A 17,008-nucleotide genomic window follows, 5' to 3' on the forward strand; every position below is an offset into this window, starting at 1 on the left:
AGCTATAATTCATAAAGGCTCTACAGCGCCCCCTTAAACATTTGAATTAAGTCAAAACATTTACTTTGACATAGACAAATAACATTTGGCACAGACATTCTTCTTACCATTCTGAACAAAAAAGTTAATGATGGCATACCTCTATCTGCAAGCATGTTACCATGGCAACCTGACAAATATTGTCATTGACTTACATGCGCTATGGTTTACAAGCATTTTGAATGGGATGAAAACGTTGACATAGACAAATTAAATTTTGGCACATAAATCCTTCACTAGCACGGACCACAACCCCAGCTAAGATGCAAAGTGTTTATTGACGTACAAGAAACATGAACAACACAAGTCTACAGTAATGGATGCAGTTTTGAGGCTTCTGGTGATGAGGGCTGTAGGGCCTCGATACTCCCATCTAGGACATAAATTAGAATAATAATTATAAGAGGATCAGATGGAGGGGCATGAAGTCACAAACGCTGATGTGTGTGACCTGGATGCCTAAATGGTGTAGCCGCAGGAAGGGGCGTGAAAGCGGTGTGGTCCTGCTCCCAAATTCCAGATAACAAACTTATCTTCATTTTTTGCCATTCTAAACAAAAAAGCCTATTACGGCATACCTCTAGCTGCATGCTGACAAACACTGCCATAGACTTACACGCATTTTGGTTTACAGGCATTTGTAGTATTACTTCAAAGCTTAAAAGATTCACCCTGACCTGGAAAACGACAAATCTTGCTGGAGTGTAACTGAATTTCCGTCTATCTAAAATACAGGAAAAATTGCAACTTTGATGAAAAATTCAAGCTTTGTTTCAGTTTATTCAAATGTATTTATCATCCCTGTCGGGAAGAAGTCCCGGATCACTGGACTTAATGACTACAGAGCTGTGGCGCTGACGTCTGCAGTCATGAAGTCATTTGAACGCGTGGTTCACTGCCTGCAGTTCGCCTACAGAGCCAACAGGTCTGTGGCACATCAACCTGGCACTCCACAGCATCTGGACTCCTCGGAACCCTATGCCAGGATCCTGTTTGTGGACTTCAGCTCTGCATTTAACACCATCCTCCTGCTCTGCTCCAGGACAAGCTCTCCCAGCTCAACGTGCCTGCTCTTCTTCCTGTACACAAACTGCTGCACCTCCAGCCACGACTCCGTGAAACTGATCAAGTTTGCGGACGACACCATCGGGCTCATCTCGGGGGGAGGAGTCTGTCTACAGGAGGGAGGTGGAGCGGCTGGTGTCCTGGTGCAGCGGTAACAACCTGGAGTTCAACTCCCAGAAGACAGGGGAGATGATCGAGGACTTCAGGAAAGTTACAGCCTCCCAGGCCCCCATCACTATCACAGATTCCTCCATCTTCACTGTGGACTCCTTCCGCTTCCTCAGCACCACCATCACCCGGGACCTCAAGTGGGAGTTCACCATCAGCTCTCTCACCGGGAAGAACCAGCAGAGGATGTACTTCCTGCAGCAGCTGAGGAAAGTGCCAGCGCAGATGATGGTACAGTTCTCCACGGCCATCATTGAGTCCATCCTCACCTCCTCCATCACCTCCATCACCTCCTCCATCACCTCCTCCATCACCTCCTCCATCACCTCCGCCATCACCGTGTGGTACGCTGGAGCCACAGCCAGGGACAAACAGAGACTACAGCGCCCTCTGCTGAGAAGGTGATTAGCTGCAGACTTCCATCTCTGCAGGACCTGTACGTGGAATCTGGGACGATCAGCTCGGATCACTGCTGACCCTTCTCATCCTGGACACGGACTATTTGAGCCACTCCCCTCAGGCAGGAGGCCACTCCCCTCAGGCAGGAGGCTACGGTCCATCCGGACCAGAACCTCCCACGACAACAGTTTCTTTCCCTCTGCTGTTGGACTCATGAACACTTCTTAAACACTGTCACTTTAACTAATTTAATCGCCCACTGCACTGTTCACTTTCTGCACTACATCTGTAAATTGTACATTTTGTGTACATCGTAAGGCTATTTTATTTTTATCCTATAGCAGTCCTAAATCCTATCCTACATTGTTTGTCTTTTTTTAAATTCATATAAGGTGTTTTATCATTGTTCAATGTTTTCTATTTCCAGGGCCGGCCCAAGCCTTCAGGGGGCCCTAAGCGAAAACATTTTTGGGGGCCCCTCACCACGTCATCAGAATCAGTTTTATTGCCATTGTCAGTGAACAATTCACATATGGGAACTTTCTTCAACGCAAACAAAGCGCACCCAAACTCCAGGGCATCCGTTTGCCAGTTAGTTTATTCTCAACACCTCACAAGCTCAAATATTGATAACTTTAATCCCACAATGCAACTTGGTATTCCGCTGACATCACCTCTACTCCCTGTACAAATAACACACGTCCCAGATATGTTTTTGGGCGTATTTGTGGGCGTTAAGGGTCGACAGCCACATTAGCACATTAGTTTAAATTAATGAACATGGGGGGTCTGGGGGTCCTCCCCCAGAGATTTTCAGACCTTTTTTGGGTCTTCTGCTGCATTTTAATTAATGTGGTCCAGCCGGCTAAAGTAAGAGTAAAATGTTGAGGTTGTAATGCTATAAAATGATGATGTGATGAAACTGCGCCAGGAGAAAATGATTAAAGCCAGTTATTAATACATTAGTGTACTTAATTACTCAATACAATATTGGCTATGAAAAATACTTATGGTCAAATTGATTCATTTTAACTGAAAATGTAAAAGTAATAGTTATCCTTACTAATTTATCTTTTACAGCTCCCAACTGTTCCTTCTTGCCAAAGTGACAAAACAAGTTATATTAAATTAAACAAATGGCATAAGCATTGCTTGATTAACAATTAACACTGATAAAACAGTGCAAACATATTATTCCCAGAGAATGAACAGAACTAGAAGTGAAGGTCCAAACCTCGCTATTGTGAAGCGACTGCGTTTCTGCAGCTTTGCCACTTTTGTATGAAAATATATAGTATTATTCTATAACAGACGTAATCATAATATGTCTGGTTATTTTTCACTATCAATTTATTATAATTTATAACAACTAGTCTAATGATGCTTTTTAAATAAATTGAAATGTTTTATTGCTCTATTAAAAGTGAATTACAATATAAATGTTTGTTCTGATCTGAACATCACACACTCCTGCATGAAACAATGCTGCGATGTGATTGGCTGATGGACCTTACACGCTTAAACCTTTACGTTCCTCTCATTCCACGTTAAGAAGTAAAACAGACATCACGAGTCACGATTGATCTCACACATGGTGATGTGAGAAAGAGGGACGCAAACTCAAACCGCTCATCTCTGACTGAGGCTGCACAGGGGCCCGGGACAGGGGCCCGGGACAGGGGCCCGGGACAGGGGCCGCACACTGTTCACTCCAAAGTCTCACATCAGAGGTTCTGGACGAGACGGCGCTCGTCCGGACCGGATCTCCGCCTCTTAGTGACCCGGGGCACAGACGCCCCTCACCGGCCTCACCTGCAGCTGACACTCCCGGGCTGGTGTAAATGTTAAGCTTATTATCTTTCATTCAGACATATTATTGTGCGCGGGGCAGAGCTCTCGTCGCCTCCAGCCTGAGCGAACTAACGTGACAGAATCGTGTTGTTTCAAACAGCAGCATTAACCGTCTCTTTGTAAGAGAAGTTCAATACCTGGAAAGTGTTGTTGAGTTTGCAGTTTCTTTACATCGTCAAGAAGTTTCTTCTTTCGTTTTTCGGCACCAGGAGATATATTCCTCTGGACATGAGGACCACGTTCTGTTGTGTTTATGTTTTGCTCTCGAGCTCCTCGCGCACAATGAAGTTGCCCAATCAGCGCAGGTTTGGTGCCTTGGTTGCCAGATTGTCATTACAAATAAATGCGGTTTGTGCGTTATATGTTACAGTTGTGTGCGCTGCCGCGCCAGCAGCGCTACTACACTAGTGGCGCACGCTGCTCTTGCACTTCGCATAAAACGGGTTGCCAGATTGGGGGCCCTATTAAAGCCTCGGGGCCCTACGCGGCTGCTTAGTTCGCTTATAGGCTGGGCCGGCCCTGTCTATTTCCCTGAATCACCAAAGCAAGTTCCAATGTTTGTGAATTCTGTTCATCGACAATGGCAATAAACCCTTTCTGATTCTGATTAAATAATGTTGTGCTATGGACTTGTTTAACGATATAAGCATATATATTCCTTAAAATGACCTGTTTAATACGATACAAAGGAAAAGCAAGTCACAAATGAAGCCTGCGTAAGTTCACCTGGAAGACCTAACCTAAATCTGCGTCGGCCTCCATGGAAGGACCCCTCTCCCCAGCGCCATCATCGCACTCAAGCGGGCGTGGCCTGTCCGTCTGTGAGAGTCAGATCCCTCACTTCACCATGGACTCTTCCAGGTTTCTGCGCTTATCCCAAAGAGGTTATGCAGTTTTTCCCGGCCAAGAAGGATTGGTAAAAGGACGGGGGACGTCCGCGTCATGGCCCCTACACCTGCTCCTCATCCCCAATCAACGCTCTCAGTCACTCCTCCCCGCTCCAATCAACGCACAGGCGGCAGCATTTAAGCGCTCAGGCTGATGGCTCAGTCGCTTCAAACCGTATCTGCGACCCACCACCTCCCCTGCTCCTCCTCCTCATCTATTATTCTCTCCACATCTACCACCACCAGTCTCCAGGCTCCGGGGGGAAGGTATCTAATTCAATCAAATCATGGAGTGCCCATGATCGCTACACCTTCCACCGGGGTCTGAGCGCCAAATAAACTTTGCAAGAAAGTTCGCTAAAACATCTTTTCTGCTTTTGTGTCTGAGTCTCTCCAGGGTGAAATAGCTTTCCTGTATTAGCCTGAAACTCCTGAGGCTCCGTGTGCTGAGGCCTTATAGGTGTAGGGCCCGCCCACTATCTGCTTTGATTGGGTGAGGCGTGTCAGTTTCCATGCTCCAGGACCAAGTCTTCAAAAGTCTGCACCCTCTGCTCCAAAACCTGCTGTCCTTTGCCTGATATGAGGCTCCTGGCGTGAAACAGCAGGTCCTCCCTCGTCCCTCTACAGCTCCACACGAACAATAGAGGCCGCTACAAACTGTACGAGCCATTTAGTGATTTTATAAATCAAAATGAAATTGTGTTGTTTTGCATGTTACTTGTGGTCATTTTAATGAGAAAAGTACGTCTGATTAATATAAAAAATAAACAAATAGCGGTGTATTTAAAAAAAAAGAAATGTGTTAAATGAAGCTGTTCATTCTCATTACTTGAGCCTCACTCAAATTATATCACGTTCCTGATGGACTGCGAAAATATGATCGAGACTCCATAATCCCAAAATTATTGAGATAAAAATGGTCAGTATCATTCACCCCTAAAAAAATCCTGTTTTCAAATCTCCTGTTTGCAAGTCTGCATTCAGGCCTGATTCTGGCTGGAGAAGCGGCTGAGGCGGTGCAGGAATGTCTCTGTTGTATCCATGGTGAGTGCAGCGGCCTGCACAGGGACTGCACGGGGACTGCACGGGGACTGCACGGGGACTGCACGGGGACTGCACGGGGACTGCACGGGGACTGCACGGGGACTGCACGGGGACTGCACGGGGACCACAGCCTGTGATGGAGGAGGTGAAGCCCGTCTCCTGCTTGTGTTTCCTCTCACAATGTTGGGGGTCGATAGTGAGCACGGTGTGTTTTCATGGTACTTTTATTGAAGGAGAATGGTGTGTATATATTATATATAATATATATTTTATACACCTCTATTGTCTATAATATGTGTAGTGTTTGGAAATGCTGTAAACTGCATAATGTTATTTATACTTGGCTAATGTAGAACAATGATCAACTATTCCAAAACAGGCAAATGAGAATGTGTCTTTTTTGTGTTGGTTTTAATGAAAGATAGAAATATAAAATACATACATTATTGCACACGTGTGAACCAAGCAGTTATCATCAAGATGGTACAAAGAAGAAACTGGAAAATCTATTCCAAATATTTTACATATTTTGTCAAACAAAAAATATTGTAGATCGAGAATTAAAACAAAACAAAAAAATATATAAGAATTATTTACAAAAATAAGACACATTTAAAATCTCACGTGTTTGTTCTGGATCAGTTCAGGCCTGAGCTGTGCCTGAAATACACACTTCAGTCCCTGGTTCAGCTTTTTAGATAAGACGTCATTTTTTTTTTTGTCTTCACATCAAATATTTGAAAATAATATATAATCACTCTCAAAACACTGATCATTTTACATAGATGACTTTTCATGCGGAGCTGGTTCATCAAAATAGAAAAGACTGATTCGTCTCTGTTTGATCGTGATTGTGTTTGGGACATCGAGGGGACAATTCTGAAAAGACACAACTTTGATCCGTGCAAGATTTGACTTGATCAACTTAGGATAATGTAGGTCCACGCACGTCCCTGTAGGTGCCAGGCTCCTGCAGTAATCATGCAAAAGAAAAGACAAAGCTGCACACTTTACTCCAAAACTGCATTTAATCGACAACGCATCGAAACGCTGCAGTTTTGGAATAAGCAGGCTTGTCTTTTCTTTTTTATTTGAACAACTTAGACACTTGTGCCACTAAACCACCAACTGCCCCGGTATTTCACAGAAGAACCAAAAGCAGAACAGAGACAGAGTGTTTCTTACCGCGCTGAAATCCAGTAAGTCGCTTAGTTCCTTGTCCGTTCCAAAAGGTGCCATACGCTGCTGGTGCTGCTGCTGGTGCTGCTGCTGGTGGTGCTGCTGGTGCTGCTGCTGGTGCTGCTGCTGGTGGTGGTGCTGCTGGTGCTGGTGGTGCTGCATGTTTCACCCGGTTCCAAGGGGCTACACCATCGGACACGGAGCTGGAGATGAACCGCTGAGACGCGCCGAGCCGCGCTGAGACGCGCCGAGCCGCACGGGCATGAGCGGGCACAATGTTGGCTTGTGCGCGGCGCCACCCTCCCGGGATACATCCACCCTTCAGAGCGCCTCCACCCAAACACTCGCGTCTCCGTTAGACCGCGCGTGGGAGAGGACTGTCGGTTCCCCGCGCGGATTTGTCCCTTCAGTGTTTGCACCAGAAGCGCCCACAGACGCGCGCACTCCGCTCCGCGCAGCCTCTCCGCGTCTGCCGCCCGTGCTCCCGGTCCACGTGCACGAGGGAAGTCCACGGAGACCGCGGAGTGAGCGGGACAGGCAGCGCGCGGGACCGTGGACCGGCTGAAGATCGGCTGCTGCTCCGTAACTGACGCGGGTTTGTGAATGAGACTTCTCCCTGACGCGCGCTCTCCGTGTCCCGTGGTTACGACTGGAGAGGGAGACCCCGGGCTGCTGCTGGGAAGGACCGGGACACACCGGGACACACCGATGTCCACCAGCTGCAAAGGTGGATGGACACAGTGTGGTCCTTTTAGGCCATTGTTTCCCAACGCGGGGTACGGCACGCAGCCTTACGCGCACTGTTCACGGGGAATCAGCCTATTCACATTAATAATAATAATAATAATAATGTTGATATTAATATGAATAATAATAGACAATGCTACAAAGATGCACGGAATAGAGAGCGAGTCAGTGATGATTCAGAATCTCTTTTGGACAATCGTCTTGAGCCGGTGACTGCTCCAAACAGGCAGGTCAGGGAATCGAACCTAGAACCTTCTCACTGTGAAGCGAGAGCACTCCTTGACCTCTTGCCCTCTCACTCTTTCCCCCTTCCGTCCTTCCTTCCTTCCTTGCCTCAGAGTTTCTCCTTCCTTTCCCACCTCTTTCCTCCTCTCTGCCTTCCTTACCTTTTTCCTTCCTAGCCCCCTTGCTAGCCTCCTTCCTTCCTTGTTCTCTATCTTCTTTCCATTCCTCCTTCCTTCCTTCCTTCCTTCCTTCCCTCATCTGTCCTTTCTGCCTTCCTTCCCGTCTTCATTCTTTGCCTCCTTCCCTCCTACCTTTCCTCCTTCCTTCCTTCCTTAATTCCTTCCCTCATCTGTCCTTTCTGCCTTCCTTCCCGTCTTCATTCTTTGCCTCCTTCCCTCCTGCCTTTCCTCCTTCCTTCCTCGTCTCCTCGCTCCTCTCTGGTGCTCCTCTTCCTCTGCTGACTAGACACTTTGAAGCTCCTGTGCTGCTCTTAATAATAAGCGCTCCACTCAGCAGAACGCAGGAACACAGCCCAACACAGCAACCTACATTTCAAGACGATAAATCACCTTTGTAAAAATATTTTACCCTTTTTTTTTTAAACTTTTGTTTGGGTTGTTTTGGGGGAAATTAAGCAAAGAAGAAGTGAAGGTAGCGTGGGCCAAACCAGTGTCAAACCAGGACGTAGCCCTGTCCACACGTCTCACAAATCTGAATACACAGTAGCAGAGGTCAGTAGTATATTTACTCGTAACAGTTATTTGAAAAATATTATGTAGAAACTGTACTTCTTAAAATACTTTTCAGACATCATAGTCCTTCTTGAGTAATAGTACTCAGCACAAGTACAAAGTACAAGTGACTATTAGTTATTAATTATTCCTTTCTTGCATCACTCCTTCAGATAGGATTTCATTTTGTGTGTCTATATTTACCAGATGTTGTGCATTATTTAATTAATTGTCCTTACAATTAAATCAGTTTATAAATCATCAAATTAAATATCAGATTTTTAAAACATAAAACAGATTGAATGTGGGTACAATGCCAGGAAAATGAGGGGGAAAAGCTTCCCTCTTAAATTAAATCAAATAAAACAATTTAAATAAATATCAAATAACATCCTTAAATGTTTTTAAAATCATATTCACAGTTTAAAGCGTCCACATCCCACGGGCCAAACTGAGCTCTTGATAAGACCCAGATTTCGGTAAGTATTGTATGGATAAATCTCTGCATTAGTTAGTAAGTTACTCTTACTCTTATTAGTTTCCCCAAGTACTATTTTACTCTTCCTTGAATAAAAAATGAATGTGCCACTACTTTGCACTTTGACTTGTGTAATATTTAGTGGTGCACTTATGCATTTTAGCCCGATACCAACGTTTTGGGAAAAGCTTGGGCCAATAACCGATATTAGGCCAATTTGTTTGTTGGTTATTTTAATGCTTGTAATTTCATTCTAAACCGTTTTGGACAAATACATATTGATGTAAACTAATTTCTACTTTACTTCACCTGTGTCTGGGACAATTAGTTTTATGAAATCTAAATCTAGGGAGGGTCAGACTAGACTGTGTCCATCGTTAAAGATACTAAAGCTCCTCCATAAGGTGGAGGCGTCGACCAGAGAGTCGTGGTAAAAGATACATACGCTCAGCACAGACGTGTGCAGAGGCAGATAGCGCGCTGACGTCTAGGGACGGTTAAACATGGGATACAATCAATTTAAATAAATATGGCATACAGTGTCTGGAGTGTGGGCCGGTGTGGGCCAGCGTGGTCCAGCGTGGGCCAGTGTGGGCCAGCGTGGGCCGGTGTGGGCCAGCGTGGTCCAGCGTGGTCCAGCGTGGGCCAGTGTGGGCCAGTGTGGGCCAGTGTGGTCCAGCGTGGGCCAGTGTGGTCCAGCGTGGGCCAGTGTGGTCCAGCGTGGTCCAGCGTGGGCCGGTGTGGGCCAGCGTGGTCCAGCGTGGGCCAGTGTGGGCCAGCGTGGGCCGGTGTGGGCCAGCGTGGTCCAGCGTGGGCCAGTGTGGGCCAGTGTGGGCCAGTGTGGTCCAGCGTGGGCCAGTGTGGTCCAGCGTGGGCCAGTGTGGTCCAGCGTGGGCCAGTGTGGTCCAGCGTGGGCCAGCGTGGGTCAGTGTGGTCCAGCGTGGGCCAGTGTGGGGCAGTGTGGGCCAGCGTGGGCCAGTGTGGGCCAGCGTGGGCCAGTGTGGGCCAGTGTGGTCCAGCGTGGGCCAGTGTGGTCCAGCGTGGGCCAGTGTGGGCCAGTGTGGTCCAGCGTGGGCCAGTGTGGGCCAGTGTGGGCCAGTGTGGGCCAGTGTGGGCCAGCGTGGGCCAGTGTGGGCCAGTGTGGGCCAGCGTGGGCCAGTGTGGTCCAGCGTGGGCCAGTGTGGGCCAGTGTGGGCCAGTGTGGGCCAGTGTGGTCCAGCGTGGGCCAGTGTGGGCCAGTGTGGTCCAGCGTGGGCCAGTGTGGGCCAGTGTGGGCTAGCGTGGGCCAGTGTGGGCCAGTGTGGGCCAGTGTGGGCCAGTGTGGGCCAGTGTGGGTGATCACTAAGCACGGGAAAAAAAAGTATGATTCATGTCAACAAAATTGAATGAATAGAAATGAAGGTTTTGTGATTTCTGTCATGTCTTTGTGATTTTAATGCACATTTTTTCCTGTTGTGTGAAGCACTTTGAACTGCCTTATGTGCAAATTGTGCTCTACAATAACTTTCCTTGCCTTAGATGAACGGCTCTTCATCTGCCTCTTGTTAGATGAACCTCCAGTGCTTCTGGCTCCATGTCTTTCAGCAAATAGAAGCGTGTCAGTCCTGGACCGTCTGCAGTATTTCTCCTTCACTGTGGATCCCCCTGAGTTTTCTAAAGGGTTTTGTAGTTTTTCCTTGTCAATAAAGAGCAGGAGGTGCTGAGATATTGTTCATTTGCTAATTTCCTATGAAAATCGCTTAATCTGCTTTTTACTATTGATCTCGAGGCAACTGTTGTTGTGATTCTGGGCATTACAAAAATAAATTTATTTTACAATTATTACAATTATTCCTCACAATTCCATTCTGAGAATTTACTGTTTATTTCGATTATTTATCATACTAAAAGTCTACTTACCAGTAGTTTATTACAATGGACACAGTAAGTAGTTTTGTGACTTCTGTCATTTCTAATGCATTTTTCCCTGTTGTGTGAAGCACTTTAAATTGCCTTGTGTAAGAATTGTGCTCTACAAATAAACGTGCCCTTATGTTGACCAGTGTGTGCTGTAGCTTCTACATCTCAAAACTGCTTCAGCAAGTTAAGTTTCAATGTTGTTGGACATGTTTTTCTTAAACGTAGACAAGCATTAAACCTCCAAAGTGTGTTTTATATTTATGTATCTAAGGTCATGTAAATAGAGTGGTGATCACTTCGCTCCATTGTGCCTATGTCCACATCAGGGATATTTGATCAAATGTAATTTTTTCTAGTTTAGATGTGGATTGGAGAAATGGCTGTACAGGCGAGCACTGGGGTTCATCTCCCTCCAGATATCAACTAATCACATCTTTTTAATCAACTTGCGAAATTTGTTATCAAACATTTTTCCAGTGCTTTTTGAGTTTGATACGTCGAATGCCGGTTTTACTGCCATACTTTTGATTTATTGTTTTATTTTGGCTAATAGATGCGTTACTAGTCATTTAGTACATTTACTTTGAAATTCCACTGGTAGGAAGTATTGCTCAGTACTTTTGCTTCTGTACAATGAAGTGGGACGCACAGCTCAGTGGCGCATGGCGTGCTAACAAGAACTCATTTAAGTTAAGAGTATGTACAAAGATCATCATTCTACCTCTTATGTTATGTATGTTTGTATCGCTGTTTTTATGTCTTTATTTTGTAAACTTTCAATGATAATTATATTTTTCTTACTTCTTTTAGTTCGACGGTGGCATAAGGCCTTGTGTTTAAGGCATTGTACAAGCCCCAAAAAGGTTGACAAGCCATTAGTCACAAGAACTCTTTATGGATAAAGGAGGAGGTGGTGTGATAGTACTTGGACCACATGATTCTCGGCCTCCTTGTGGCGACATTTTGTCATTGCAACAAGGACTGAGCTGCAAAGCTTTAATGGACACACACACTCACCGGTTTTCTCTACATGAAGCCGGACATTAAAGTGCATGTTTGTGATAAAAAGGAAGAAGAAACTACAAGGAATTGTGTTAAGCCAGGCAACTAGTTTACAAGTGTAAATCAAGTGCAAAGTCTATTAATAAAAACAAAAGTTAATCACTAAACAATAAGTTATAAGTTCCCAACGTATCAAGAAAAAATCAACATGTTTGAAATAAGTCAAATGGAGAGTGAAGAGGCTGTAACAGAAGAAACAGCTGAGGCAGAGCAAGTGAAAGAAACATGTTTAGAGCAAATAATACAGATATAGGCTCGTCAAAAATCCAGCTGACATTCTACAAAGTCACATGACCACTATTCAAAGAGAACTATTGAACTGACCATTGTTTATGAGGAATATTGCTCCATAGATTGTCCAACTCACGGACTGCGTTCCAGGTTAGACAAGTGCACATCAGTGACCTAGAACATCTCACATTGAAGTGGCAGTGGAACATGAGGACGTCATATGCCAGCTCAGTATTTGTATCATCCACCACCACAAGTGTGTCGATCTCAGGTCGCAGCCATTCCAAAGCTGATACAATCCCCGTCAATGCCTCTTCTGCTTAAAGACAAGAAGCTGCTGCAGAATATGACGCTACAAAAGCTGTACTGAGATTAATGACTGAACAAGAGATACAGAGAGAAAAGATGGCTCCGAGAAGAAAGGGACGAAACTGAACAACAAGATGAAAATACAACAAGAAAAGGGAGCTAATGTAAAGAAACAACAATAAAAGGTTAGCTATACAACAAGAAGAAAGTGCTTCAAGGAAAAGATCGGTTGAAGATTTGATAAGAGAAATTGATTGTGTGGAAAACCTGAAAACCTGTGGAAAAGACTCAATTCAACTGAAGCTAAACTGCAACTTGATGATAAAGACGTCAGAAAAGCAGGAATCTGTCATTCAGAATGTCAACCCTGCACAAGGACAGGTAACAGAGCACTACTCATTCCAACAAAGAGACTGTAAAGTCATCAATGACGGCACAAGTGAGCTTTAAAACAACAGCGACGTCAGCAAATACACTTTTAGCCTTCTGTATTTGGTGGATATCCACTGAAGTTCAAGCATTGGAAAGCATATTTTTGGAAAGCGAGAAAGAACATTCCCTCTACAGAAAAAGATATTCTTTCTGCAAACGTTTGTAGGTGGATCTGTTAAGCAAGCCTTTGATGGTCACTTGCTCCTTGGCTCTGATGTGGAGCAGCATGGCATATGCTCAATCAACGGTTTGGTGAGACGTTTGTAATTGCAAAGGCGTTTAGAGACAAGCTGCGTTACTGGCCAAAGATCCATGACAAAGACAGGGCAAATTTGAGAATGTTTGTGGACTTCTTGCAAAGCTGTCAATCTCCAAAGATATAACCAATAACAATCTGAATGTTCCTGATGCAGTTTAAGTAACAGATGTAACAGAAAGGCAAATCTGAACATATGGCACCACCTTTGGACTGTGAAATAGGCCTACAGGCTTTGATGCCCAGAGAAGCTGTTTGTGATGAAGAAAATGGCCAGCAGGGCCTTCTCTGCTGGCCTAAACATCATCAGAATATAATTCTTTAAAATATATTTTCCCACAAATATTTATTACATTATTCCCCAGAGTAAGAGTTTTACTCTTCATTTCATCTCTTTCCTCTTGTTGCTTCTGCCCCAGGTTCAGATTTGGAGGCTGGTCTTTAGGTTAGATCTTTATCCAATCATATTCAGCCTCATGTGTTGTCAGGGTTCTAAAATCTGCCCTCAGACCTTCAGACTCAACAGAGTTGGCTCTTGTACGTCTGCAGGAGCCAGCAGCAGGTGCATCACATTTTGATTGGATCACACATATTGAGAGGTCCTATGGGCGGGGCTATGCAGAACCTCAGAACAGAAGAGTACTACTAAGTTGTTTTCTCAACCCACAACGTTGAAGGAGGAAAAGATATCGATTTGGTCAAGGATATAATTATAACGCCTTTCTCAAGAAGAACTTTTCAAGAAAAGTTGGACATTGTAAGGAGAGATCGTCCGACGCAGACGCTGCAAAGCCTGTTACAGGCGGGTTTGTTCCTCACGTTCAAAGTTCCAACTACGAGCGCCATCAATGGCTCACAGGCTTCGAGAAGCTCTGCAAACCGGACTGCTGGAAATGCCATTAGCAAATGATCGATTTGGTCAACAAGACTTCAAAGTAGGAGCAGGAAACGGAGCTGCACAATGAAAAGGTAAAGAAAAATAGGGAAATATTGAACTTAGTTGAACTGAACTGTATTGTACTCTTCCCCTGCAATTCTCTGAATAAAAATGTCAATTTCAAGGACCCACGGCCCGACACTGGATTCAAGTGAGGTGGGGAGCGATGTGATTGGAGTAAGTCACTGAATCATTGTGAAACAAGTTACACCAGAGTCTGAGTCAAACACCAAGTTGGATAAGGAAGTTGATTACATCTGTAAGACACAAGTAAAAGAGGTCATCAAAGCCCTTGAATCAGACTTTACAGAGAGAGCAGTGGAATATATATAGACATATATTTATATATATATATACCTAACAAAGCAAAAAAACACAAACAGGATGGACATTATTCAACAGTGACGGACCGAACCTTCCCATCATGTCAAGTGCAAAGCAACATTTAAACAGTCTTCAGGTTCAAAAGGGACCAAAAGTACTACATGGACTAAAATTAAAGACAACATCTCACATGGAGATGCAGAAAAAGTACCAGAGAAAGAACTTTAGAATAGTCCTGCCTGATCTCTCTCATCATCGGGTCTATCACCCTTAGAATCCTGGTACGATAATGCGCTGCACAATCCCAATGAACACCTGCTCACGGGTCCCGACCTCACAGCAGCATCGGTGGGAGGACTCTGGAGGTTCAGAAAGGGCTCAGTTGCTGTAACGTGTGATGTGGAGCATATGTTTCACCAGTTCCATGCAAGACCAAAACTACTTTCTATGTTGGGCGCGGGGAGATCAAAGGGCTCCCACCTTCTGTCTCCCGCATGAAGGTGGCTTAAAGCACCGAGCCACACAAGTTTGGCCCAAGTACAGTTAAGTTTCTTTATGTATGTATAAACTTTTATGTAGTAAGATGTCAGAAGGAGAATCGTTAATACAGGTCAAAGAAGTAAGAGCACTTTGTAGCATTGGGTAAAATAAGACTAAGAAGAGTGCGTTGAAAGTGTGACAGATTTAGACCCAGGGAGAGCCACTCATGGAAAAAGCACCCGGTGAAAGAGCTGCTGATGACACGAAGAAGAGTCCTGTGACTTTACCTGAAGTTAAGTCATGTTCAAGAGCATTTTTGGACTGATTCTAAAGAGATTCCACATGTTTTGCTCAGGATAAAGTCTTCACAAACTCACAACAATGGCATCGTCTGACAGTGACCCTGCTGCTCACGGAGCGACAGGTTTAAATGTTCAGCAGATCCTTCATTCAAACTGGCTCAAAGGTCCAGCGCACGACATGGAAGGAGAACAATACTAGACCGTCTCACAAGATGTTCTGATTTGAGAAGAGTTGTTGAAGCCGTCGCTCGTCTAAGGAGATTTTAGAGACGTCACACAAACAAAGGGTGACAATACACGTTTTAAGGACGGACAAAGCAGACAAAAGCAGAATTGTTCATTATAAAACTGGCACAAGACAATGCATTTCACAAAGAAATCTCAAACGTGACTCAAGGAAAAGACATTCAGGTAAAAGACAAACAGACTACATCCTTTTGTTGTTGAACAGGGGGAGCTCAGGGTCAGAGGACCTTTAACCAGGTCCAGTCTTCACCCACATGTCAAACATCCCTCCATCAGACCCACATCCATGTATCATCTGGGTTGATTATATGACCTCAATTGTGACACTTTCATTAATGCTTTACACAGCTTTATTGCTAGACATGTAAGACAAATCCGATGTGACACATTTTGTCGGTGCTAAAGGAGAGTTTTGAGGGCCATAAAACGTTTTTTCTTACAAAATGATGGCAGACAAATTAACAACAGAGAACCTGAATGATCCACCTAGTGTTGAATGTCTTACACCCAACAATATTGTTCTGATGAAATCTAACATCATACTGCCCCCTCCTGGTGAGCTTGGACTTAAGAAAGAGACGGTGCCAAGTTCAGTTTTTGGCAAACGAATTCTCAATGAGGAGGGCAAAGGGGTATTCTCAGATTGAGAATGACTCTCAGATGAGTGTTGAAACTTTTGTTTTTCCTAAAAACAGAGTCCAGATGACTCCAATGGAACAGTCCTGGGCGAATGAGGCATTACACCGACTTGACATGGTATCTGTGATATGTCCGGGTTGCCGGTTCAAAGCCGTGGTTCTCTGGGCTTGTCCCGGTGCACTTTCTGTGCTCAGCTGCTGCTGCCACGTTCATGTGCCACGCTCCCTTTGTTTGACACAGACACTGTCCACAAATATGCTATAATAATATAATCTAAGAACAAAACTAGACTGAATTTCCTCTGCTATTTGTGAACAGCAACTAGACACTTCCTGTGGCACTTACAAAATAAAGGCCTCTGTGTTTGCCGTCTGACGCTGTGCAATAAAACACATAGAGACAAACCGCAAAATAAAAAAAATGAAACATATATAAATATGAATGAATAAAATACTAAAACGGTCAGAAGACCACACAATTCTCAAGCCGGATTAAATGCCATTGAATAAAAATATGTTTAAAGTTTAAATGTTCAGCAGATCCTTCATTCAAACTGGCTCAAAGGTCCAGCGCACGACATGGAAGGAGAACAATACTAAGACCGTCTCACAAGATGTTCTGATTTGAGAAGAGTTGTTGAAGCCGTCGCTCGTCTAAGGAGATTTTAGAGACGTCACACAAACAAAGGGTGACAATACACGTTTTAAGGACGGACAAAGCAGACAAAAGCAGAATTGTTCATTATAAAACTGTACATGTTTAAAGGAGACTTAAAAGCATCAACAGAAGGTGCAGCCTTTATGTGGGGAGGAAGAGCATTCCAAAGTGTGGCACACACAGTGCGGCCTGCACAGGAACCCCCGGCACAACATTACACTCAATATGTTTCCATTGAGCTTCATATTCTGGCTCACACCAGCATAACAACACTCTGATTTGAGCTTAAATAGAGTCATTTTTTAAACAAGGTAAACCCCACATCTTTTCTTTTGATAATCATAGTAAGTTTTAAATCAGATTCGAGGTTTCTTTCCTTGCCATACAAATCTAGAGAGTTATTCATTCCACTCATTGAACA

General features: G+C 44.4%; 2 protein-coding genes across 2 annotated transcripts in view; both read right to left on the reverse strand.

Moving 5' to 3' along the window:
- Positions 1–6,705, reverse strand: part of tcf4 (transcription factor 4) — a gene marked incomplete at its 3' end in the record, with an annotated part of 150,377 nt that extends 143,672 nt beyond the window's left edge. Inside the window, exon 1 of the mRNA XM_072455467.1 lies at positions 6,639–6,705. Within this exon, the coding sequence (XP_072311568.1) occupies positions 6,639–6,692 (54 nt within the window). The remainder of the gene's footprint in view (positions 1–6,638) is intronic.
- Positions 1–17,008, reverse strand: part of nars1 (asparaginyl-tRNA synthetase 1) — a 216,777-nt gene that overhangs the window by 127,953 nt on the left and 71,816 nt on the right. The window lies entirely within an intron of this gene.

Source organism: Eucyclogobius newberryi, unplaced genomic scaffold (assembly GCF_026437365.1).
Source record: "Eucyclogobius newberryi isolate DKJ021-1_F unplaced genomic scaffold, fEucNew1.0.hap1 SCAF_2, whole genome shotgun sequence".
NCBI lineage: Eukaryota > Metazoa > Chordata > Actinopteri > Gobiiformes > Gobiidae > Eucyclogobius > Eucyclogobius newberryi.